Below are 25,162 nucleotides of genomic sequence, written 5' to 3'. Positions count from 1 at the left end.
ATAAATTACGAAATTTTACTTATATTTGAAAATTTCAATGACTTATAGCCTTGTCAAAAAACTGGTCGAAAAAACTTCTTTTGGTTTTTGCAAATATGGTTGGCGATTATAATTCCTCGCCGAAAACTGAACCGAAGGCACATTTCAGATTTTTAAAATTCCCTTTTTTGGCCTAAATTTTTCAGTGCAAAAGAGCGCGATTTTGACGCGCTGATGAAGAATTGCGACAGGCTGTATTTGCACCATTTAGATTCGCCATAATTTTTGCGATACTATAAAATACGAACTTCTTCCAATGTCTTATAGCCTTGTCTAAAAACTGATCGAAAAAAAACCTTTGAAATTTGAAATGGTTAGAGCTGAAGTATTATCGAAATCATATGCAAAATTTCAAGTTACTATTTGGTTGAAAACATTTTTTGCATGTGCTTCGGGGGCCATATGAAAATCTGGGCTTTGCGTTTTGAGATCTCGAGGGTTTTTTCCAATTTTTTTAATTAAAAATTTTAAAGTTTCCGTTTAAATTCACATAACTTGTTCAAACTTTATTTAAAACGCATCTACAGCGTGTTCTCTTTACAAAAGATAAGGAAAAACAAGTGCTAGCGTACTAAGTTCGGCTGTGCCGATTCTTATATACCCTCCACAATAGATCGCATTTGTCGAGTTCTTTTCCCGATATCTCTTTAGGATATAAGAAAAGAAATGCCATAATATTGGAGCTATATCGAGTTATAATTGAATTGAATGTTGGAGACCATAGTAGAAGTCATTGTCTAAAATTTCAGACAATACGAGTAAGAATAAGGTGCTTACGAAGTAAAATAGAGAGATCGAATTATATGGGAGCTGTATCAAGCTATTGAAGGTCTAAGATTGTAATTTCAATACGAGCCAAGATAACTCATCAGTCTACTGGCCCAAAAAAAAGAATTAACATGCCTCCACCTACTTATTAAGGCACCCATAATTCTGCCATTTCCATCCCCATCTTCTACTGTCCTTTAAAGGGAAAGAAAATAAAAAAATACTGTCTGTTTTTTTTTTGTTTAACTAAAAAATGTGTTAACTTTATTTTATCGTTTCTTTGTTTTGTTTTTGTTTTTATTTTTTAATGGTTTAACAAAAAATAGTTTTGTTTAGATGTATTTCATCTTGTTGGTTGTGTTTTTTTTTGTTGTTGAAGGGTGTATGAATAAAAATCAAATGATATTCGAAAAATAAAAAAAAATAAAATAAAAATTAAAAAAAAAAAAAACTTAACAGAAAAATACTTTAATAAATAGTAGTACATTTAAAACTAATGCGCGACAGTCAAGCAGCTGACTGTTTTGGTTTGTTTTTTTTGTTGTGTGGGGGGTTTTGTTTTGTTATGTTATCTTAAATCTACCAAAAAAAATGTCGGTTAAAACTACAATTTTCAGTCAATTCAACAACGGGAGTGTTGACCATAATGTTTTCATACAAAAGACAACGAAAAAACAGTTTGCATTGTAGAAAAACAAAATTGTCATCCTTAAAAAAACGAAAAAAATAGGAGGAAGGGGTGTGTGGGGTGATAAAATATTGAGAGGGGGAAGTTATAGTAAAAGTCTTAGAAAAGAGAAAAAAAAACATTCATACGCACTCATACAAACATTCGCTCATTCAAATACTCATTGCACAGACACTCGTACTCATTCACACACATTATCATCACTCATGCACTCACTTATAGGCTACGGTAATAAAAACACTCGCTACTCATCACACAGCAACTATTTACATAGAATGAATACAGACTACTCGTATAGCTATTGCTGATATTATTTCTAGGACAGCTATCATTACAACTATCACTACTCATAGTACTTGTCGTATATACACGCATACAATCACAATAGTAAGAATAATAGTTATAATATAGGTAATAATATTTCGACCACAAACGGGGCCTATCGACAGGTATTTGCAGTTGGTGCTCCTCCTTGGCATCGGCATCGGCCTCGGCCTCCTGCTCTCATTGATAGCTCCAGTGGCGCAAATCCTTGCGCACCTTCCACAACATCAGCTCCAGACAGGCCCGGGAATCTTCGAAGCTACTGTGGCCCAGGTCACTGCATTGAATGTCTCGCTTGAGGAAGGACTTGGTTAAATTCTTAAGAGATCTGCGATAGGGATAACCCGTGGAGTGACTGAATATCAGTGAAGTATCGACAATGGTCTTGTGCACCAGCCGCAAGACCCTTAGGTCATTATCCAGACCATGGCCAATTAGTATGGTGTCGGCGTCGAAGAGCTTCAGCAAATCCTGCTGCACCTGGGCAAATGTTTTAATGGAGTTATTCGAGTTGGGGGAGAGATCTGTTTCGCTAATACCCGAGAAGCGGGTATTGTAATCGATAATTTCCGCTCTAGGGCGTACAAAATGTTCATAGACCAGCGAGCCATCATAGCCCACCACCGAGACTTTGGTCACCTCCAGGCCCAGACCGGTGTAGGACATCTCGCAGTCAATGGCATAGATTTTGGGACTTTTGTGCTTTTGTTTTTCACTGCGTGGCTTGGTGTGCACAAAATCGTTATAGGGCCCATTAATGCCCACCACTGCACCATTCCACACATGCAGCGGGTGCTGGCTGCAACCTTCGCTGGACTCTTCACCCTGGCAGCAGGAATATATGTTGACATAACATTTACCGTTATACACATTATTCGCCTTGCCCCAATGGTAGGTGCAGCTCTCGAAGGTCTGGTATTCTCCCTCACTGTTGACCTCGAACATTTTGGAACACCGCACACACTGTTTCTCCGCGGAATCATCGTATTCCGAGAAGATTTGATAGACCCCATCGGGGGTGTAGAAGGCCATGACGGGTTCATAGCCCAGCTCTTCTTCGCCCATTTCGCTGGAATCGGAATCTGTGAAGCGGGGACTTGAGTCGCCCGAGCCATGGCCCGAATCTATGGCTGTGGTAGAATTCGACCATTGCTGTGTGGTGGAGTTAAGGCCATCATAGGCATTTATAACACCGCTGGGCTTTTTGCGGCCATAGAAATGACGATGATGACGCTGATTGTCCTTTGTGATGGCCTCTTCGGCCAAGTGTTTGGGCAAGCATTTGTAGATTTCAATGCAGCCCTCATGATGCACCGACTCCACGGGAAAGCCATACACTCTTAAGAGGCTGGGCTCAATCACATAGCGGCGCATTTGTTGCACCAGCTCCGCTTCAGTTAAATTCAATTTGGTGAACTGCCTGAGCGGTGGTGGCAACAGAGCCTGTGCCACTTTCTTTAAATGCTCCGCATTGCGTTTGCTGGCCGTAGGCGAAGCGGTGGGTGATGAGTTGGCCGAATGGGCCGGTGAGCTAGAAGCCGATGATGACAGCGACGATGAATTGATCGACGACGACGATGAGGCCGATGACAATGAACTGCAAACTGATGAATTTGAAGCTGATGTAGTCAAGGCATTCACTCCAACTGCTGTAGACTTGGGGAGTTTGCTGTTATTGAGTGCCGCTTTTAGGGCAGCGGCCTTTGTGCACTGTTTGCGCAGATTCATAGCTGCTGATGAATTTGAGGTTTTACCTCCATTGTTGGCATGAGCATTGTTATTATGGGGCTTTTGATTTTCCTTGTAATCCTCATCAATGTCCATGGGCTGTAGATCGGACGCTGTGTTGGTGCCACCAACCAAATGATTGTTGGCATTTTGTTTGCGTTTCTGTTGGCGCTTCTGACGTGATTTTGAAGATTTCTTGGACGCCTTGTTCTGTACAATATAGGTGGTGCTTAAATCCTCATTACTCGAGCTGGAGTTCAGATCATCACTGCCGGTGGCCTCACTTGAGGTGCTGTTACGATGGCCAGGATTATGACGAGATGCAATCATAGAGTCTGAAAAGAGAAGAATATTACAGAAAGGGATTAGAAATATTGGGGAAAAGTAACAAGAAAAAAAGTTTTTTAAAAAAAGAAGATGAAAATAAATGATGGATTTTTCAAATAGTGTAGTTGCTTAAAAATCCTCCAAATAGCTCATACTCAAAGGTGCTTCTTTGTTCATAAACTGAAGAAGGAATCCAATATTAATAAAAAAAGTCTATAAAAGTCCCTTGTTTCTTTGAAATTTCTCTATCCATCTTCCTCCCAATACATTGAAAAACAAACCTGGTATCGTGTCCCATGTATTTCCTATTTAAAATTCCTGGCGCACAACATTTGTTTCTTTTGCCTGTTTTTGGCTTTTGGATCTATGATGGTACGTCCAACACATGTGTTTTTATCAACTTAAACGTAGGAAAGATACCAAAAACGAAGACCAATACATTGAGTATACTTTTGATTGTTTTGGATTTGTCGTTAGTAAAACACACACGTTTTCCCAACCATTCAAAGTGGCACAAGAGTAAAAAAATTGCCATAATCGCACAAACCAGAGTCATCGACTGAAGCAAGAAAAAAAACATTTTTTTTGGTTAGCTTGGCTATGGTATTCAATGTGACCAAACATACTACCAAATTGAGTGATATTTGTGTACTAGCAACACGAACTAAAAAGACAACAAATTAATGTTTTGTTTTTTCAATTTCTTAAAAATGCAACTTGAATATAGAAAATAAGCTTTCAATACCGGACAAAAATCACAGCTGACCTAAGGCAGAGAAATTTAGTTTAAAAAAATCAAGTTTTTTTACTTTTAGTAACAGACAGGAAGAAGACTTTGTTCAAAAAAAAAAAACCCAAAGTACACAAGGGAAAGGACTTTTGTATTTCAAAAGAACAAATTGCAGGAAAGACACATTTTTTACTGATTTTTTGTAGTAATAAAATCACTTTTTTTTTCAAAGAATACCAAAAACACATTTGTATTTATACCATTGTCCCATACATTTATTTGCCAACACGATGATAAGGAATATCCACATAGGCAGGGTACACTGTTTTTAGTTGTGAGAAACTTTAACCTAATATCTTGAATAAATTGTATCTCTTTCTTTCATTTTTTCAGGTACAAATTAAAGTGAATTATACATTGGACTCGATTGGAGTTTTGGAGATTCAAGCATTTTAAGTTAATCCTGATTAAATATTAAGGAGATACAAACATTTTAAGTTAAATTGGCAAAATAAAATTCTCATGAATTTTGACACCATCACGTGCTGAATATTGTCCATTATAACACCATGGCTGGCTTTCTTATTTCATAGTCTTAAGTACTGCCCATTTTTGCTTAGGACTTTTTTGAAGATGCAAGCATTTTGATTGGACCTCAAGGAGATTCGAACTCTTTAAGTTTATTCTTATTAAACATGAAGGAAATACAAACGTTTTAAGTTAGATGTGCAAGAATCTTGCCCACCATCACGTATTGAAACCAGTAATAATACATTAAGTTCTGCAGGGCCGAACTTTGGATACCCACCACCTCGGATTAACTAGGTCTACCAGAGAAACTAAATTATTTGGAAAAATTTCCCGAGTGGTGAGTTGGGCTGGGAGGGGTTCAAGAGTGGGCACATTTTTAGGGGGAAGTACTCAAGTTTGTTTCTTTTTTCAGTAAGTTACCATCATACTCTGGCTTAGGGAGCAGCAGGCCTCCGACTTCGAGAGCTTTTTTTCTAACGATCGCTCACTTGTTGCTAAGCAACGTGCCTTCCGCGCTCGCTTTGAAATTCCTCCTCACAAGCTCGTTCCTAACCGTAATTCGATACTGTCCTCGGTCAACTCATTTCGGGAGTGTGGAAGTGTTGCTAAACTCAGAAATGTACTTCAACAGACAATCAGAACTTCAGAAAATATCGTGAGAGTGGGGCATAGAGTTCAGAATGGAACTAGTTCATTGGAACCTATCCGAGTGAGGAACTTCTGGAACTCTTTCATTTTTATAATTAGTTCCTGAACTGAAGTACGAATACTTTTATTTTAATTGATCTTTCAAAAAGGGAAGTCTCTCTGGCAAACCCTGTATATATTAACCTCCTTACCTAAAGTTCGGTGATAAAAACTAACTAAAAACTACATTTCCTATGAACATTTCATTCTTCTTTTGTATCAATGAGTGAAGATCGATTAATGTTTAAGGGCGACCTCATGGCATTTCTGTTGGAGCGTTGGAGTCGCTCAATCCACCAGTTTTCTGAGAGTAAGGTTGTGGCTCAGTATATCTCCAAGGCATTTGATAGGGTCTGGCACGGTGCACTACTATCAAAGCTAGTCGAATTTGGTGTCGGTAATGGCTTCGTTTGATTTATTTTGAGCTTTCAGGGATCGCACTATACGAGCATAAATTGACCGCAGGTGTACCCCAGGGTTCTGTGCTCTCTTCTTCTCTTTTTCTTATTTTCATCAACGATCTTTGAGTCAGACCTCGAATCCGATCTACTTATTTGCGGATGGCAGTAATCACTGTCAATTATACGGCCTTATTCACAAAACACAATGAAGCCTTAAGGTATGTTTATTTGACATTTCCATAAAGGAAATCTGTCGAATAAACCTATTTCAAATCTACATTAAGTTTTGTGAATACAGACATTACCCTTTATCAATTATATTGTAAAGCCTCTTAATGTTTTATATGCTCATCAAAAATGGCTTTTTTGTATTTTCATTTTTTCTATGTGTGTAAACTAATCTCTCAGCTTATGGATCATATAGAGAACTGTTATTGGAATGATGTGTGAAAGTCTATAATAAAGACAAATATAATAAAATATGATAAAAAATATCCCTATTTGGGTGTAGAGGTTGACTAAACCCAAGCAGGCGAACATAAATTACAAGGTTAATGCTAATGACTGATATGGAGGTACTAAATCTTATCACACAAAAATATTAATCAAAAGCACGTGTAAATGAGCTTGATACTCGTACAGATGATAGAAAAGGGTGAAAAAATTATGATGCGAAAAAAACAAGAAACGAGGCGGGATAGATAAATGGAGAAAAACTTAAGAATGAAATACTAGTAAACGCTTATCTTAAGAAATGCCTTTGTTCGAGAAGTTCACAACTTATCCTTCACAAATTTAAATAATATTTCTATTTTCATTATTAATTTTGTAATATTTTATGTTTATATATATTGCCTCTCTTCCTTCTCTGTCTAAGTAAATAAACAAAGAGCATTTTTCTATTCTATTTAACTCAGTGGGTTAAATCACATGATGATTTATAATCTAAAAGCACATTTAATTTCCTATATACCATTGAACGAAACTGATTGACGAGCTGTCCAATTGATAACCAGAGACCAAGGGGTTCCAGTATTCACAGAACAAACTAAGAGTTTTAATCAACAGGTTTTTCATTTAATTTCCTCATTGTAAATTCTCATATACTAACGAGCCAAGCATAAACAAATGGACATATAACAATTAATATCACTAAAATAAATCATTTGCCACATTTAGTAGCTGAATGTTATAAACTTTTGACTTCTTCTGCAAGTTTGTTGCTCAAAGCAAACAAAAAACCGAAAACACCCTTTTGATGTTTCGCTTGTTTGGAAGCTAAGCAAATAATGCAAACATTTAAAAAAGTCATAATAAATTGTTTGAAGTATTTCGCTTTATGACAAATGATATTCAGAGCACGTGTTAAAGTTTTTAAATATTATCTATAGTATATACTCTAAAAGTTTATTCTTGGCCAGTGTACAATAAACCAGAGTCCGTTTGTCACTCTGTCAAAAATTTTGTATATATAAGTGGTTTTTATTTTCTTGAAGTTATTAATTAACTTTAATCTGATCTATGATGACATAAGTTATCATCAAATTGTGCATACAAATGTTTATGTTTGTGTTTTGTTTTTTTTTTTTTTAGATTTTTGTTTAGCAATCGTAAATTGCGATTGATTAATTGCGCAAGTTACAGATAAGTGTCCCATTGATATTGGCATGTAATATAATAGTTGATGAATTGATATTTCAGGCATGAAATAGTGAATATATCATCATCGTTTGCCAATATTAAAAAATATCAATAAATAAATCGAAATGTCAAATTATAAGCAAAATTCAAAGATTAAAAGTTCCCCAGAATATATGCACAAAAGTTTAGAATCTATTGGCTCTCCAGATTACAAATTGAACACAAATGTAACTAAGAATATGCAGCTGGTGCTAATTACCTAAGGCCGCATGCAATCAGCAAAATCAACATCTTTCTTGTAGAACATGGCTGAATACCAAACGGTTAGGTCATTTTTAGAACATAAAGGATCTCAAATTATGCCGATTAAAAATAACACAAATAGAAAAAAAAACACAAACATTAATGTAAAAAGAGTAACAAGTTCATATTCTCAATTCATCTCTCAAAAATTAAGGTTATCCTATTATTTGTAAATGATGAAAGAAAAATTAAATAATTAATAACAACTCCCTTTTCTCTCTTATTTTCAGTCAGATATTCAGCGAACTACAGTTGAAATCACAATCTAAGGTATAATAATGAAGTTTGGTAGCTGCAAGCATTTTCAGTTTATTCTAACTAAATATTAAGAAGATACAAACATTTTAATTTATAAAATCCGTTGCCGAATCTTTGCATCATCATTTGTAAGGGTTTCCTCTTTTATTAATTTTTCTTCCTTAAGATTAAAATACATGAACATAATGAACTATAGTTGCTTTCTCTCTTTTATTTTAACTGAACTGGATATGTGATTTGGGCAATGGAAGGGAGATACAAACATTTTAAGTTAAATTTGCAAGGTGAATCAGAAAAAATTATGTTTTTATACCCAGTACCATATAATAGTACTAAAATCGCTAAAATTAGGGCAAATCTAAAGGTTGATAAGACAGAAATTCATTATCAGCGCATTAAAATCGGGAGTTTTTAGGCCAAAAAATGGATTTTCAAAAATCTGAAATATGCTTTCAATTCAGTTTTCGGTGAGGAATTATAATCGCCAACCATTTTTGCGAAAATCGAAAAAAAGTTTTTTCGACCAATTTTTAGATAAGGCTATATATAGGTCATTAAAATTGTCGAAAACTAGCAGAATTTTGTAATTTTTTAAATCGCAAATAGCATGGCGAATTTAAAGGGTGCTAAAACAGGATTCCGAAAATCATCATCGGCGCGTCGAAATCGCGTGTTTATGCATTGAAACTTTGCTTTTTTAGGCCGTTAAGGAGATACTTTAACATACTTTAACGTAAAATTTTCAATATAAAATCCGCAGAAGATACAAGTTAAATTTTGAAGATAAAATTCGCAAGGAGATATAGTAATTTTAAGTTAAGAATTTTGTATAAAATTCTGATGACTATTGCACCTTGCAAATTGCAAATTTTCCTCATAAACATTCCACTAAGGAACAGGAGCAAACTTCTCACATATCAATGAGTGCAGACCGCTTCAAGTTTACGCTCAATGATAAGGGGCCTCCTTCTTAAAGGCGATACCGAACGGCGTGCCGCAGTGCGACACCTCTTTGGAGAGAAGCTTACATGGCATAGTACCTCACAAATAATGCCAGCATATGGAGGGAAAAACCAACTTTAAAAATTTTTTCTGATGACATGGCATAGTGCCTTACAAATGTCGCCAGTATTAGGTGCGGATAACCACTGCTGAAAATTGTTTCTCTTGTTCTCGCCAGCATTCAAACCCAGGCGTTCAGCGTCATACGCGGACGAGCTAACCTCTGCGCTACGGTGGCCTCCATATAAAATCGTATAATAAACATAATAAGCATGATTACCATGCCAACATATATTGCCATAAAAATATTGAAGAGCTATATATAATAAAACTATCACCATTTAATCAAATCACCAGCACTTGTTCTATGTTAAAATGCAATCATAATAATTTAAATAAACTTAAGCCAATGATCTTACGATAAATCATATATTAATAGATTACAATGCGCTTTTATGGTAAAAATGCACACCAGTCCCAGAGTATTATTCATACCGCAGTCTTAATGTTGAATTTTCCATATGGATATATTCTGACATAGCTTAAATTTTAATCGATCTCCCGATTTTAATCCTTAAATTTCCCAAGCACAACCTTTAGATGAAGATTTCTCTCCTCTTATATCTGATTCGCCTTCCGATCCCTTTCGAAGTTGCAAATTTTACCCGTTATGATTTGATTTTTAAGTTTCCGTTTCTTAATAATAATCATAAACTATTTGACTTGTTATTTATCGAAAAAGTTTAAGGGGACAGTGAGGCCACCATAGGGCATAGGTTAGCATATCCAGCTATGATTCTGCACATAAGGGTTTCAATTCTAGCGTTAGGTAAGGTAAGAATGACATTCTGAAGTCGAAGGTTTAGGTTGAAAACGAGACAAGGAGGTTTCTAAAGGTGATTTTGGCTAGCTATAAACCCAGCTTTCCTGGGGCTTTAATTCTGGTTTTTTGGGTTAGGTTAGATTTGAGTGTTCGTGTTTTTTGTATTCAAACTCACGTCTTCCGTACTGATAATCTGAGCTAGCAACCAAAGATCTTTAAGCTTGTATTTGACAGCCACAAATTTTACAGTGCTGGCCATCCTCTAACAAAAGTCTGCCAACATTTAGTTGTTTTTCAGCGTACAGTTCGAATAGGACTGCATTCATTGATACGAAAAAGTCTCATCGCAATTCCTTAGCGAATTTCGGAATACTTCTTGGCAACAAAGGGAATTCCTTTCATGAGAGCAACCATCTGTTCAAATTCTTTAAATGACGTAGTTAGAAAGTCAAGCAAAGTGGTAGTTCCATCCTTTGTTGCGAAGTCAAAAACTCTTATGTATCCAATATGTTTTGAAATTTCTATTTTCTTAAGCTCACAAGGCCTTATTCACAAAACTAAGTGTAGATGTGAAATGGGTTATTTTGACATATTTCCCTTATAGAACTTTATAATGTTTTGTGAATAAGATCGACAATCTTTACTCCTCCTACATTGAAAGTGAAAGAATTTCTAAAATTTCTCAAATACTCTACTACGTAGTTCATATTTAATCCCATGCATGGCAAGTCTATTTGCACAACTTAAATGTGAAACAAATCACTTGTTTAAATATTATCTTAATTTTATTCGTATTCAACAGCTGTCTTCACCTAAGCTGGTTTTTTCCTAATCTCGATGGAATTGTGGTTAATGGTGGCGCCCCATGTCGACAGATATTAAACGCTTTCGAATCTATGAGTTTATTTAACAAAAAAAAAAAAATAAAATGTATGCTTAGATTAGAATTAATTAGATGGCAGCTTTGAAGCGTAGTTTAATCGATAAAAGAATAGAGAAAAATATATAATTAAAATTTATTAATAACAAGGGGAATTTTTTGAAGAAGATGTGGAGAGAAGAATATTGAAAAAAATTATAAAAAAGAAAAAAAAATTAAATCATTTTTATTATTCTTTAAGAACTTCAAAAAGACCATCTATATAATTTAAATTTCTGCTTTAGACTAAAGTAGATTTTTTTATACATTTATCAATATTGTTAAATCTTGAATATTTGAAACTTTCCGCTTATTACTTTGCTAATTTTAGATTTTTTGTTTTATTTTTAAAAAATATTTAATATCCAGTTAATACTATGGTCATTAGTAGAGACAATGTTTTTGCGGTCATTGTATCTCTATTTCTGGCTGGCAGTATTGAAATGAAATCAAACGTTTTCAACTTTTCAATTTTAATTGTTGGAGACATTAATTAAAAACTAATTTTCAATAGAAAAAGATACCCCAGCACACCGATACATTGTGCTCTGGCTGGCAAACGTTTTATGTTTATCACTTAGCTGTGTATAGAGCTTATGTCATTTTGTTGAGAATATTGGCAAGCGGCTAAATAAAATTTAATTGAAAATTTGTAATTAAGCCAAGACACAAAACAAATAGTAGTTTAAATTGTTAAATATTAAAGCGGCTAGAATGTTTTTTTTGTGTCTATGTTATTCATTTGGTCTACAATCAGCCAGACAATAGAACAACCGACAACCGGCATATCGCCTGCATCTGAGTTTCGGATCTGGACTTGGACATATTCTTATTTATTTGTGTATATAAGCGTTTGTTACTATTTGCTACCTACGGCTAGAGACTTACATTGGCACATATGAATTAACTGAGCGCGGTTTTTTTTTGTCATGTTTGCGTCTATCTGTCTGTCTGGTATCTCTCAACAATATAAACGAGATCAGTGGACTGAACGCCGTCACATTTAGTTAAACATGCAAAACACAAAGCAACAATTGTTATTTCTGGCACAAATTTCCAGCAGAGTATTATTTGCAAATTAAAAAAATACCGACCAAAGATAAAATAAAAATAAAAACACAGAACTACAATTGTCCAACTAGAACACATTTCAAATAAAATAAAGGGACAGAGAGATATATACAGTATATATAGAGGAAAAAGAAAAATCAACAATCGCATGTGCGACTGAACAAACATTTACACGGGGCGATGCTTTGAGAACATTAATAGAGATGACTACAACTTAAAAGTTTAAACACCAGTAAATAACTTCATTGGTTTTGGTTTAGATAAGAGTGGCAGTCCTTTACAGACTCACTTAGACAATTTTAAGTCCATTGTGATACCACAGTAGCGACAGACCAAGGCTTCTGGCGGGAATCGAACCCACGACCTCTGCACTGGTAATCCAACCACGCTACCAACTCGGCTACGGGTGCACCCTTCATTGGCTACAACTTTAACAGTTTAATTTTCATATCTTGAATTTTTAATTTTTAGTTTTAACAGTTTATTTCTCATCTTTTCAATTCTTAATTTTTAGAATATTTTTTCAAAGGTAAATTTATGACCCAGTATTTGAACTTAGTGTACAATTGGATCCATAATTTAAGAGATAGAGTAATTTTAATTTCTTGCCAATTACACATTAATTGGCACAGCAATTTTGTCTAAATGCCCCTATTTGCACAGAAATGAAGCCGAAAGTCGTACGGATGTCTTTTTTACTATAGCTAAGTTTTGGTCTTGTTTTGTCACGACACGTATCTTCCCATAAGATTTTTATCGTCCTTTCGAAAGTTTCTTTATTATGTTTTTGTCCTCTCATTATACACTTATTTTGGTTCCTTACGTTGGGCGCCATTTTATACTGACGTGTTATTGGGCAGATACAAGCATTTTAAGTTAATCAAAATTTAATCGTTTTTTTATCATCTTTTTCATCTGTTTGGCTTTTAACAGCCGGTCATGTGAGTCAATTTTTGTTTCATTGTTTTTCAAGTCGAGCTTAATGACCAAGCGAATGCAACAACCAAAGGAGAGATTGTTAATGGAGTCTTGAAGAAAAGAAATTGCCAGTTCCTCAAACAAGGCAGGACACATGTCACCCCACTGGTGGACGCGCTTCGATAATTGGGTTTCATTATCTCATCGGCACCATCGTGAACTATGTCCGTCCGTCTGACAGTTCACAGCCTGTTGTTCGTAGTACTTATATTGTAGTTGATATCATAAGCACAATTTTTTTTTATCCTACCGAAAATATATAACTGTAACCACTTACTTCATGACATCAAAATTTCTTTCTGTCTGATAAACCTCAAAGCCATATCTCCAGTAACGATGCTTTACAAGGCTCCCACAAAGCCTTGCTAATCCTACGCCACCTTACGTTCAATCCCGAAGAGAGAATATCAACATTGTTTTTTTAGTGGTTGTTATCCTTTGACAAATTTCGGCAATATTTGTGAGGTATTTAGACATGTTAATCATCTCTTTGTAGAAGTGACGTTTAGCGGAATCGGCTTTAGTCACGAAACACCTATCATGAGCTTATACTGATATTGAGATTGATATTTGCAAATTTTTAATACTCCCAAATATCTGCAGCTATTGTCAGCGGATAGGAGGCCACCGTAGCGCAGAGGTTAGCATGTCCGCTTATGACGCTGAACGATTGGGCTCGAATCCTGGCGATACCATCAGAAAAAAATTTTTAAAGTTGGTTTTCCCCTCCTAATGCTGGCAACATTTGTGAGGTACTATGCTATGTACGACTTCTCTCCAAAGAGATGTCGCACTGCGCGCGCCGTTCGGACTCGGCAATAAAAAGGAGGCCCCTTATCATTGAGCCTAAAAATTTTAATCGGACTGCACTTATTGATATGTGAGAAGTTTGGCCCTGTTCCTAAGTGGAATGTTCATGGGCAAAATTTGCATTGTCAGCGAATAACCAATGTCCTTAATTTTCATTCATTTTGTATAAAAAGGTAGTAGTAATAGGGAAGATACATGCATTTTAAGTTTTAATCGATTTCATTTTAATGAATTTGATTTACCCTACCAAAAGCCTATAATTTAGCCAAAATTCTAAAAAATACTGTTGCCCTGTGTTACAGATTTCGATTGAACAAATGAACAATCCTCAGACTTGTGCACCACCGACATCAATTCAATAGTTAGAAAGAAGTTTGAATAAGCGCCCCATGCAGAGCAGTTCATAGGGGGAAGCAGGAGGTTAGTTTGAGACTAGACACACTTCATGTTGTGTAGCCAGTACCTCTGGTTTAAAGTAGTTAACAATTGATGTTATAAGTGATTCTCTGCAAGCAGGAAAAAAATACAAAACAACAAATTTATTTTAAAGAACTCATATGTGTGAATAATATAGCACAGTTTGTGTGAGGAGGTACTTTTTAGAATGATTGCTTTCAAATGGCTTGTGTGTGTGTGTGTATACGCAAGCATAGGAAAAAAAATAATAAAAATAAACTGCCGGCTTTTTCAAGGTTTTATTTATTCATACTCGATGGAATTAAAAACCCCGACATCGACTTTTATTTATTTTATTTTTATTTTCTTTGCACTCGCTTAATACGTTTGCAGTTGGTGTTGTAGTTGTTGTGCTTATTCTAAAGTACAAAGAGTAGAAATAGAGGTATCACACACTCCACACCAGTAGCAGTGTGAAACTTAAAGCCTGTTAGTAAATATTGAATGAATTTAAAATTCCCAATTTATTTTGTTTTTCTAAAATCATCTAAGAATGTTCTAAATAAATAAGAGCACATTTTTTTGTTTGCTTTCATTAAATAAACTCATTTAGAAAGTGAAAGACATGTGTTACTAAGAAAGAAGAAATTAATTTGACAATTTTAAATTGTATGACCCTATTTTGCATTGAAGTGTTTTAAGCCAATTTGGGTCATAAGAAAAATTTAGGTTTTTGCGTATTAAAAAATTAAAAATTTTTAATTGGTGTAGTTAGTTTAGGTTTGAGGGTATGATTTTATTCGTATATTTTTGCTTTTGTATTATAAGGAAAATAAAACAAAGTTTTATTTTATATTATCAGAACTGGTTCAGAAATGCTCTGCCACAGTTTTTTAAAGTGGAGTTTATGTTTGAGGGTATGAAATAATAAAAAAATATTTTTTTTTGTCGAAATTGGATCAGAAATCTTGCCCTTGGTTCCTAAGGGGATATTGATGATTGGCTTTCGGAACAAAATTTTGAGTGACCCATCGATCTCATTGCTGTAATGCTCCCATTGTACATTTATATTGGGTTCCTCACGTTGGGCGCCATTTTATGTGGTGATTTTCAAGAGATACAAGCATTTTAAGTTAATACAAATTCCACTTTAAAAGATTTTTTTAGTCTTACCAAAAACTGTACAATTGAGCCAGTTACCCAAAACTAAAAACTCTGATTAGTATGAAGTACTATCTGAGAGCAAAACCTCTAGTAGAGATGTTTTCCAAGACGAAAGTACCAGCAAACTTCTGCAGCCATTGTATTAATGTCTTTAACCCTGAACAGTCATCTTTCACCAAAACGACGACGCGCGATTTTATTTTCAACTAAAATGCGTTATTTTTTCGTTTGTTTTGATCTCATTTTTCGTAAAGCGTTAGTGAATTTTTAAAGAATTTTTTTTTAAAATTAATTAAAAATGAACTGAATACAAAAAAATAAACTAAACTTTGGTTTTCCTTTTTGCTCACGATGCAGCGCCTAGAAAATGAAGGATAACTTTCCAGGGTTAATGTTCCCTTGTTTGGGGTACCTTACATTGGGCACCACTATATATAAACGCAAGTGTGGGGATACAAGCATTTTAAGTTCATTTGTATTTATTTTGATGCATTTGTTATTCAAAATTCAAAAAATGTCATCATCAATATTGTATCTCAAAGCTATATCTATTATAGAGAAGTTTTATGAAGGTGGAAATTAGGTTTGTTAACCTGTGGAATTTTTCACAACGTTGTTTCGTTAATTGCAGAAGTTCAGTGAAGTCTACTCTCACTTCGGATTTTGGCATCAAAAAAGCACCATTTACAAGCAAAATACTATCTGGCAACATTAGCTTATGGTTCGCCACCAACATATATTTTGTTAAATAAGATTGTTTGTGTAATTATATGATAAAAAACATTCTAGGCTAAGTTTGCAAACAATTGTTCTCTTATGATGCTGAACGCCTAGGTTTGAATCCTAGCGAAACATCAGAAAAATGTTCAGCGGTGGTTATCCCCTCAGAATGCTGACGAAATTTATGAGAAACTTTATTTGAAAATATGGTACGGCCATGTAAAAACTTCTCCCCAAAAGAGGTGTCGATTCGGACTCGTTTATAAGCTTTAAACTTGAATCAGACAACACTCAATGATATGCGAGAAGTTTGTCCATGTCCATTAATGGAATGTTCATTGGCAAATCTGTATTTTACCTACCACCATTGATTTAGTGCGCTTATTTCCCTCTTATATGGAGTTCTTCACGTTGGGTGCTATTTTATATAAACGTTGTTGTGGGGATACAAGCATTTTAAGTTGAGTTTTTTTTTTAATCTAAACAATAACATATTCAGTCGAAGGAGATGAGTAAAACGCTAAAAATACATCAATTTGGTTTTACTTATCCGTATATTTTAGTTGAGCGTAGTGAGCGGATAAGTGAAATTCAATTTATAGTAAAGCGATAGAAGCATTTTTGGAAGCGAATTTTCACACCAACGTTCTAATTATGTATGCAATTATTTGAGTTGAAAAATTATCATGCTAAGTAGAACTTGTTAAAAGTCAGAGACCATCGCTAGCGAAATGTCAAATTATATTTTTGGGAATTTTATTGATGACGCGAATCGTTTCAATTTCAGATAGTTTCCCACAGAAAAAACTTTTCACTCACGTGTTCATATAAAAAAGGAATTTGGGGTATAAAACCTTTTTAAGTTTGGCGATATTTTCAATTAAACTATTTTTCAATAAAGCGAATCCAACGAATGATGATTCATTCCATAAATCTTCAATTAAGCGGAATTTTTCAATAAGGTGTACCACAGTTCTTCATTTCAGTTCATTAATGGAATGTTAATGGGAAAAAAGTGTACTATATTCAGTGTCATATCCCAGTAAGCTGTAACTGTAGAATGTTTCCTAGTTACTCGCTTCAAAATCCTAGGAATTTTTAAACCGAAAATTCAGAAATAAGAGTCTAGAATGAAGTTTTTTACTTCATGTGGCAAACTTTTCTTATAACCAATATTACTGCTTCATTCAATTTTAAGCTTAATTACAAGAGGTTTTCTTTGCAAATTGAAAACTTTAACAATTTCCATTTCATTTTATGTCTTTCCTAATCAAAAATCACTTAATAAACATAAAAGTTGTGTCAAAACCTCAAAATATGTCAATTGCCTAACCTGGCACTCAATTAACACTGAAAAAATTGAAAATTTTGCAAAATCTTCAATAATTGTAAAGTTTTTTAAATGTATGCTCTTATTTAACATTTTTATTACTTTTTTAACTATAGCTCATTAACCTTATTATTATTTTTATTGTCATGCTCGTGTTTGAGAGGAAATATGCGCTCAACCATACAAGTACTTACTACAATGACTCAAAGGGGGAAACTAAATGTCTTATTCAGATCATGCCATGTCAAAGTACTTTAAATTAAAACTTAACTGGTCTACTTTTAAAATGAATGAACCAAATAGAAAACATAAAAAGCACTGATGAAAAAACTGTAATAAAAAAGCACTTCATTGAAAGTAAGTGCTCAAATTTATGGTTCGTCAGGGAAGTACATTCATCCGTTACAGGTGGAAAGTAATTTGCAGGTAGTATAAGTATAATAAAAACTGGGCCAAAGTTGTTTTTCTCAATTAAGGTGGTAATTTAATTTAAACACACCGTTTTATTAAAGTTAAATTTCTTTATCAAGGTTATCAATGTCATGAAAAAAGAGGTCTCAAAGATTTCCAAGCTGTGTTACAGTTATGAGACAAGATAGACGGTATTGATATCACTTTCCAACAGGAACGCACATCATATATTTTCATGAATTGATTTATACAACATAAAGTCAAAATCGATACATGGATAATTCCTAATAATGTCCAGTCTACTTTCGAAAGTATCTATGTATGCTTCTGAACTATAGTATAGAAAAGGTAATATTACTAATTTTAATAAGTCCAAAGATCACTTATTACAATTTGGTCCAAAGTTGTACCTATAACTACTATTACAAAGTTGTGCTTATTACTACAAGTTTAAATGTACCTATTACTAGTTTGTTAATGTATCTAGTTTAAAAATGTACCTACTACTAGTTTGTTATTACTAGGTTGCACCTATATTACATGTTTAAATTTGTACCTATTATGACTTAGTACAAAGGTGTACATATTAATACTAAGTCCATAGATAGGTACATCTTTGGACAAAGTGATAATTGGTACTACAAGTTTAGAGTTGTATCCGTTACCACTTAGTCCAAAGTCGTCTTCATTACTAACTTGTACTACTTAGTTCAAAGTTGTACCTATTATTACTTAAATCAAATTTTTTTCCTTAAATATATGTATAGTCATATGTTGTTTGTATTACTACTTAGTCAAAAGTAATAGCTAAATGATTTTCGTTTGTTTCTCTTTCGAGACGAGCTCAATGATCGGAGATTTTTCTGCAATGAAAAAGTTTCGTCCTAAAATATATAGTCGAAAGTTGCACCTATTACTACTTAGTTCAAAGATGTACCTATTACTACTTAGTTCAAAAATGTACCTATTACTACCTAGACCAAAGTTGTTTCTTTTGCTACTTAGTCAAAAGTTATAGCTAAGTGATTTTTGTTTGTTTCTCTTTCGAGATGAGCTCAATGATAAGAAATTTTTCTGAAATGAAAAAGGAAAGCCAGAGATCGCCACATACCAACTACTATGGGACGCGTTTCGTCATTTGGTTAGAATAACTCATCGGTCATGTTAGGTGTGAAGGCTTCAGGCTTCACCCTACCAACGTAGGGTGGTATGTTGTACTTATATTGACAACCATGCCCGCTAGCTGTTCTTTTTCCAATGCATGTGTTTGCCGATTTTTTGTGTACACATTGTCCAAATGTTGGCATACACACCTTGTCTTGGCATACACATGATTCTGTGCACCTTTTGTAAGATGTATTGATAGCTTCGAACGCTGGACAACGGCAACGCCTTTCGTTGTCCAGTTTCGGGCACACGGAGCGCCGGGCTCTGTCAAATTATCTTTTTACTATTTTTTTGTCCTGTTGGCTCGAAGGTCTTTTCAATTTGTTTATTAAGATTTCAGTATACAAATTTCACTCACTATCTTACATTAACGCTTGCAACTATTCAAAAGCATTTTAAGTTTATCGCAATTGAATGTTGAGGATATACAAACATTTTAAGTTAAAATTATTGGTATTTGTGGACATGTAATCAAATTGCCTCACACTAGAAAAGAGAATTTTTCTATTGGAAACCCACCAATTTTTTTCTTTTAACCGCAATAAACAAGATACGAAGTATTAAGGCGATAGGTTAACGATAATTAATGCCAACAGGAGGTCCAAAGTTGGTTGTAGTACTGTCTAAGGGATTCAGTTGAGGATTTTAGGTCCTAGAATAAATTTCGAAAACAAAGTACTACACATATGTATATAAGGTATTCATGGTTGAAACATGAACTCCACCCTATGCCATTATTGTGGGTGGTAGTGCAACTCTGAGTTTCTGTATGTTACTAGTTCGCGCCATCCTTTGTTGTTTGTGTGTGCACTCTGATATACGCCTTACATTTCTGTCTTGTAGGTTCTAAGGCGTTTAAAAGTTTATCCTGATTTAAGGTTAAGGGCATACAGACATTTTAAATTAAATTTTTGTTATTTGAGGATATGTACATCTTACATATGCATTTTTCAGATGCCAACGTATTTAATGTTTATCCTGTATAACATTATAGAGACACAGAATTTTTTTTTGGACTTTTATTCATATATTCTGATTTGTTCTTGACTTCACTTTTCATTTCACCCATGGATCTTAGCAGTTATCAATGCATTTAAAGTTCATCTTGATTACACGTTAAAGAGATACAAACATTTTAAGTTAAAAAACAGTAGATTCAAAAGTTCTGATCTGTTCTTGGTTTCACATTTGTAAACAATTTAAAATTAAAATTGGTGAACATAAGAAATTAAAATTTGAGCTTTGCAGATACCAATGCATTACATTAAGTTTCATCTGAGGAGTTCCGAAACAGAACTAAAGAGACTTTTCACCACAAGTAGTTAGTGTTGGCACTTTGTTAACGTTCCGAAACTGAACTAAAGAGGCCTTTCACCACAGATAGTTAGTGTTGGCACATTGTTTACATGAAGTGAAGTGAAACCATAAATGTACCCATAAGTTGGAAACCCTTCACCTTAAATTTGTCCAATGCAATTAAAATTTTCTAATGCAGAAATTCAACTTCAAAGAATAGGCGTTTACCAATCATGCATTTCTTAAGCAATATGTAAATTTATATATTTTTTTAAAATTTTTTTTGTTTTCAAAATCATGTCATTAATATTAATTGTTATGTGTAGCTATAATTATCTATAGATTTAAGCGCCTATAGCATTGAAATGTGCAAATATTAACAAATGCGTTGCAAACAAAAAGTTTACAGTAGCTGTTAAACGAGCCTTCGTGCGCTAACATGCATAATTTACAAATAATTGTGTTGCTCTTTGTGTGTGACTGATTGGCGAAAAAAAACACCAAAATGAAACGATACGAAAAAAGAAATACTATAGAACCGATGATGTAATTATTTATTTATTATTTTGCCTAATTGTCCATGTGAAAACATGCAAACCCACTTACCTGCCCACCTCTTTGTATCAAATTTTCATACAATGCCAGAGACATACTTAGGATGTGCTGACATGCAATTGACGCGAGTGTGTACATGTTTTATTATGCCAATGTAGGCATATGACCATTTGGTGCTACTTAACTAAGTGCCAATTTGATTACAATGGCTGAGGTGTTTGGTTTTTTTCTCTGATTGGGGCGAAGTTGGCCAAATTAACTTTTTTTTTTTTGAAAGAGTCAAAAGAACTACAAAAAGTTGTCCAAGGATGTATTTAAACTTTTTTAATTAGTTATAAGTATGATATCAACTTTTTGAGGTGTTTCATGAATTTTAATTTATGGGTTAAAGTTTAAGTGTGTTCCAAATCTAGTAGAGGTTAAGGAAAATCTTAAAAAAATTAATTAAAAAAAATCTGATTTTTTTTATTATTACAAAAGTAAACATTTTTTGAATTCCATTTTTATTGTCATTATTAAGGATTAAGGCACTGATATTGAATGAAACGGAGAACAATTCTAGGATTGTACTCTCCTGGCAACGCGACTATAGTTGTTACGTTACATTTTCTAATGGAAATTGCGGACAAAATTTCATGTTATTTAATTTATTTAATTTTTAATTTAATTTTTTTTTTATTTAATTTTTAATTTGTTTTTAAGAAAATACAAACATTTTAAGTTAAAATTTAAAGTTTTTTGCAAAAATAATTTTTCATGATTATTTTCTTTAATATTCGAAGATTTTTGCTAATGGAAAAGCAAAACCATGGCATACCATACACTAACCATAGTTTGACGCGTTTCGATCGTTGGTCAATATACTTTCTGGTTTGGTAGATCGTGTACAAAAAAGCTTTTAAGCTGTTCCTTTCCATTGCATTGGGTTGATTCTGAAGTGATGGGTGGTTTGCCCATACAGCTACAATTGCTTCCCTATATCTTCTGTGGAACTTTTGGAGGTTGTATTGATATCTTTGACCGATAAGATGAAGGCAATCATTTTGCGCTGCCATGAGTCTCAGTTCAAATACCATCCGGACTTCACCGATTTTTTCATCAGAAAGACGACGCGCGATTTATTTTCGATTTATAATGTATTTCTTCATTTGTGAAATGATTAATTTTAGTTATTTTTTAAAAGCCAGTGGTATGAATTTTATTTAATATTAATTAAATACCAATTACGAACGAAGTGCCGCAGTGCGACACCTCTTTGAGAAGAAGTTTTTACATACTGTCATACCAAATGGTACAGTACCTCCCAAATGTCACCAGCATTAGGAAATCATGAAAATTTTTATGATGTTCTCGCCAGGATTCGAACCCAGACATTCAGCTTCATAGACAGACACGCTAACCTCTGCGCTACGCATACCCTCTGTTTTTACCCTTTTGATCCTAATAAGCATAATAACAAATATTATGGATATCGGTTAAGGATAACATGTTCCGACGCAACGGGTTACCATTACCCGATGTAGTATTTTATAAGTGAGCCCGTTGAGGATTTCAGGTCTAAGCATGGAGTTCGTACACCTTTATATGGCATTTATGGTTAAAATAGAAACAGTATCCTACGCCACTACTTTGGCTTTGATAAAATGTACTGAGAAATTAGTTTCTAGGGTAACGTTTCATTGCCTGTTAGGAAAAAGATAATTTCTCATAATTTGTGTATTTTCTCTTTCAAGTCGAGCTTATTTTTCGAAGATTTTTCTAAGTTTAAGCCAGTTAGCCATTAAGGGAATACAAACATTTTAAGTTAATTTTTGTTTTTTAATTCTCCCCATGAAAACCTGAATCCCCAACTAGCTGCAACATAGAAAACATATTTAAATATATTTTTTCCCCTTTTGTCATTATTATCGAGATACAGACATTTTAAGTTTAATTCCTAGATGAAATTCCCTTCTTGGAAATAAAGCTCTTTATGTCCTTAAAATTTATTCCGATAAGACATTCAGAATATACACAAATATTAAGTTAAATATTTTAAGCATTTTCCAATTTTTCCCTATAAGAGATTAGGGAGATGCAAACATTTTAAGTTAAAACTCCTCATGGAATTTTTAAACCACTACTAACCATATCGAATGGTCGCCCAGGTAGCCGAGTTGGTAGCATGCTCGTATAGTCAAAAAGTGGGTCGTGGTTTCGATTCCCAACAGAGTCCTGGTTTGTCGCTACTGTGGTACCACAATAGGCCAAATTTGTCTATGTGAGACTTGTTAGAAAATACACTGCCACTTTAGCCTAACCCGGTAGCCGAGTTGGTAGAATGCTCGGATAGTAAGGGGGATTTCGATTCCCACCAGAGGCCTCGTCTGTCGCTACTGTGGTATTACAATAGACCAAAATTGGCTAAGTGAGTCTGTTCAGAAAATACGCTGCCACTGTAGCCTAACCTAAGCTAACGAACGAAGAAATACATTTTATACATTTTTATACATTTTAACCTTTATTGGAGCCTTCAAATGCCAACATTATCACCATGTTGGTATAACATGGCCAACGTGGTGCAGAGGTAAGCATGTCTGCCGAGCGCCAGGATTCAAATCGCAGATCGAACTTCAGAAAAATTTTCAGCGGCGGTTATCCCCCTACTAATGCTGACTTTATTTGTAAGGTACCTGGCTTGATAAAACTTCTCTACCAAGTGGTGTCGCTATGCGGCACGCCGTTCGAACTCGGCATAGAAAGGAGGGCCCTTATCATTGAGCTTTAACATTAATCGAACTGCACTCAATGATATGAGAGAAGTATCACCTGTTTCCAATTGAATGTTTAGGGGAAATTTTAGTATTAGTATTAAGTATCACCATTATAAAGAAGTTACATCTCCCAGATTATGGCCTCAAAGAAAAATTCGAGGCCCCCCTCATGTCCCGAGTTTTAATCCGATAAGACATTAAGGATTACAAACATTTTAAGATAATTACATAAATAAAATTTCAGGGGGCTTTTTTAGTATTCGACCTGTGGTATAACAATGGACGAAAACGTCTAAGTGAGTCTGATGGCACACTGCCAGTTAAACCTAACCTAACCTTTATTATTCGTATTTTTTACTTTGTTATTGTATCTTGATATTTTCTTATTTTATCTTTGTTATTTTTTTGTTTTCATCACATTTTCCTTTTGTAATATTTTTTTATTTTTCATGTTTTTAATTTTTTATTTTATTAAATTTTTTTTTATTTGACCTTAATTTTTTAACCTACTTTAACTTTTATCTGTTTTCTTATTTTATCATATTTTGCTTTCCATTTTAAAATTTTCTGACTATTTACTTTATTTTTTTTTAAGTTTTTGTTACATTATTATTTTTTTTTAATTTTTTCATATTTTTTTTGTTTTCTTTTACTGATTTCAGGTTGTTTAATATTTTATAGCCAAAGTCATATTTTATTTATTTTTTTTCTTTTTCTCCATAACGATTTCTCTTTTTTGTTTAATTTATTTGCTAATTAAAAATTGCCACTATTGTTTAAATCACAATACAAATTGACTTGAGACTCCTTATACGGTAATAAATGACCTCGATGTTGGCCACCATCACCACTACCACCATCGCCGCCACCATACATGATTTGTTGTTGGGGCTCACTAACCAAAAGAAGTTTTATAACTATTTTAGACATATGAAAACAAAAACCCATAGCTATTTAGTAGCCATTTAGCCTGCCCCATACATTATAGACCATAATAAAAAAATTTACAAAAAAAGAGAAAAAAATTGTTAATATTTATGTGTATCTTCAAAACATGAAATACAATTGTAATTTATTAAGTTTATAACACACTTTTTTCCTACTTCAGAGTATGTATAGGGGGCCCCAAAACTTTATGTTTATTTATATGATAATCCACAAAAAAAACTAACTAAATAAATATCGAAGCTATAGCAACCCCCATAATGATTATATTGTTGATGTCACGTAATATTCGAAACAAAATCTATGAAAACGAAACGTATGAGCATTTCTGTTATATATGGCGAATAAAGTATTGCAAAGTATGTTGAAGAGTTACTACTGGTCATACATAATGTTA

The 25,162-nt window shown here is 33.9% G+C and overlaps 1 protein-coding gene across 4 annotated transcripts in view; it reads right to left on the bottom strand.

Annotated features, from left to right (window-relative positions):
* Positions 1-1,066: 1,066 nt before the first annotated feature.
* Positions 1,067-25,162, bottom strand: part of LOC106090373 (uncharacterized protein DDB_G0292186) — a 240,936-nt gene continuing 216,840 nt past the window's right edge. For 3 of the 4 annotated variants that reach the window (XM_059367011.1, XM_059367012.1, XM_059367010.1), the window contains exon 4: positions 1,067-3,882. In XM_059367011.1, coding sequence (XP_059222994.1) covers positions 2,000-3,882 — 1,883 coding nt within the window. In that variant the 3' untranslated portion in view covers positions 1,067-1,999. The remainder of the gene's footprint in view (positions 3,883-25,162) is intronic. The other variant, XM_059367013.1, reaches the window with a different exon arrangement.

The sequence above is a fragment of the Stomoxys calcitrans genome, chromosome 4, assembly GCF_963082655.1.
Source record: "Stomoxys calcitrans chromosome 4, idStoCalc2.1, whole genome shotgun sequence".
NCBI lineage: Eukaryota > Metazoa > Arthropoda > Insecta > Diptera > Muscidae > Stomoxys > Stomoxys calcitrans.
This window is presented reverse-complemented; position numbering and strand designations above follow the sequence as displayed.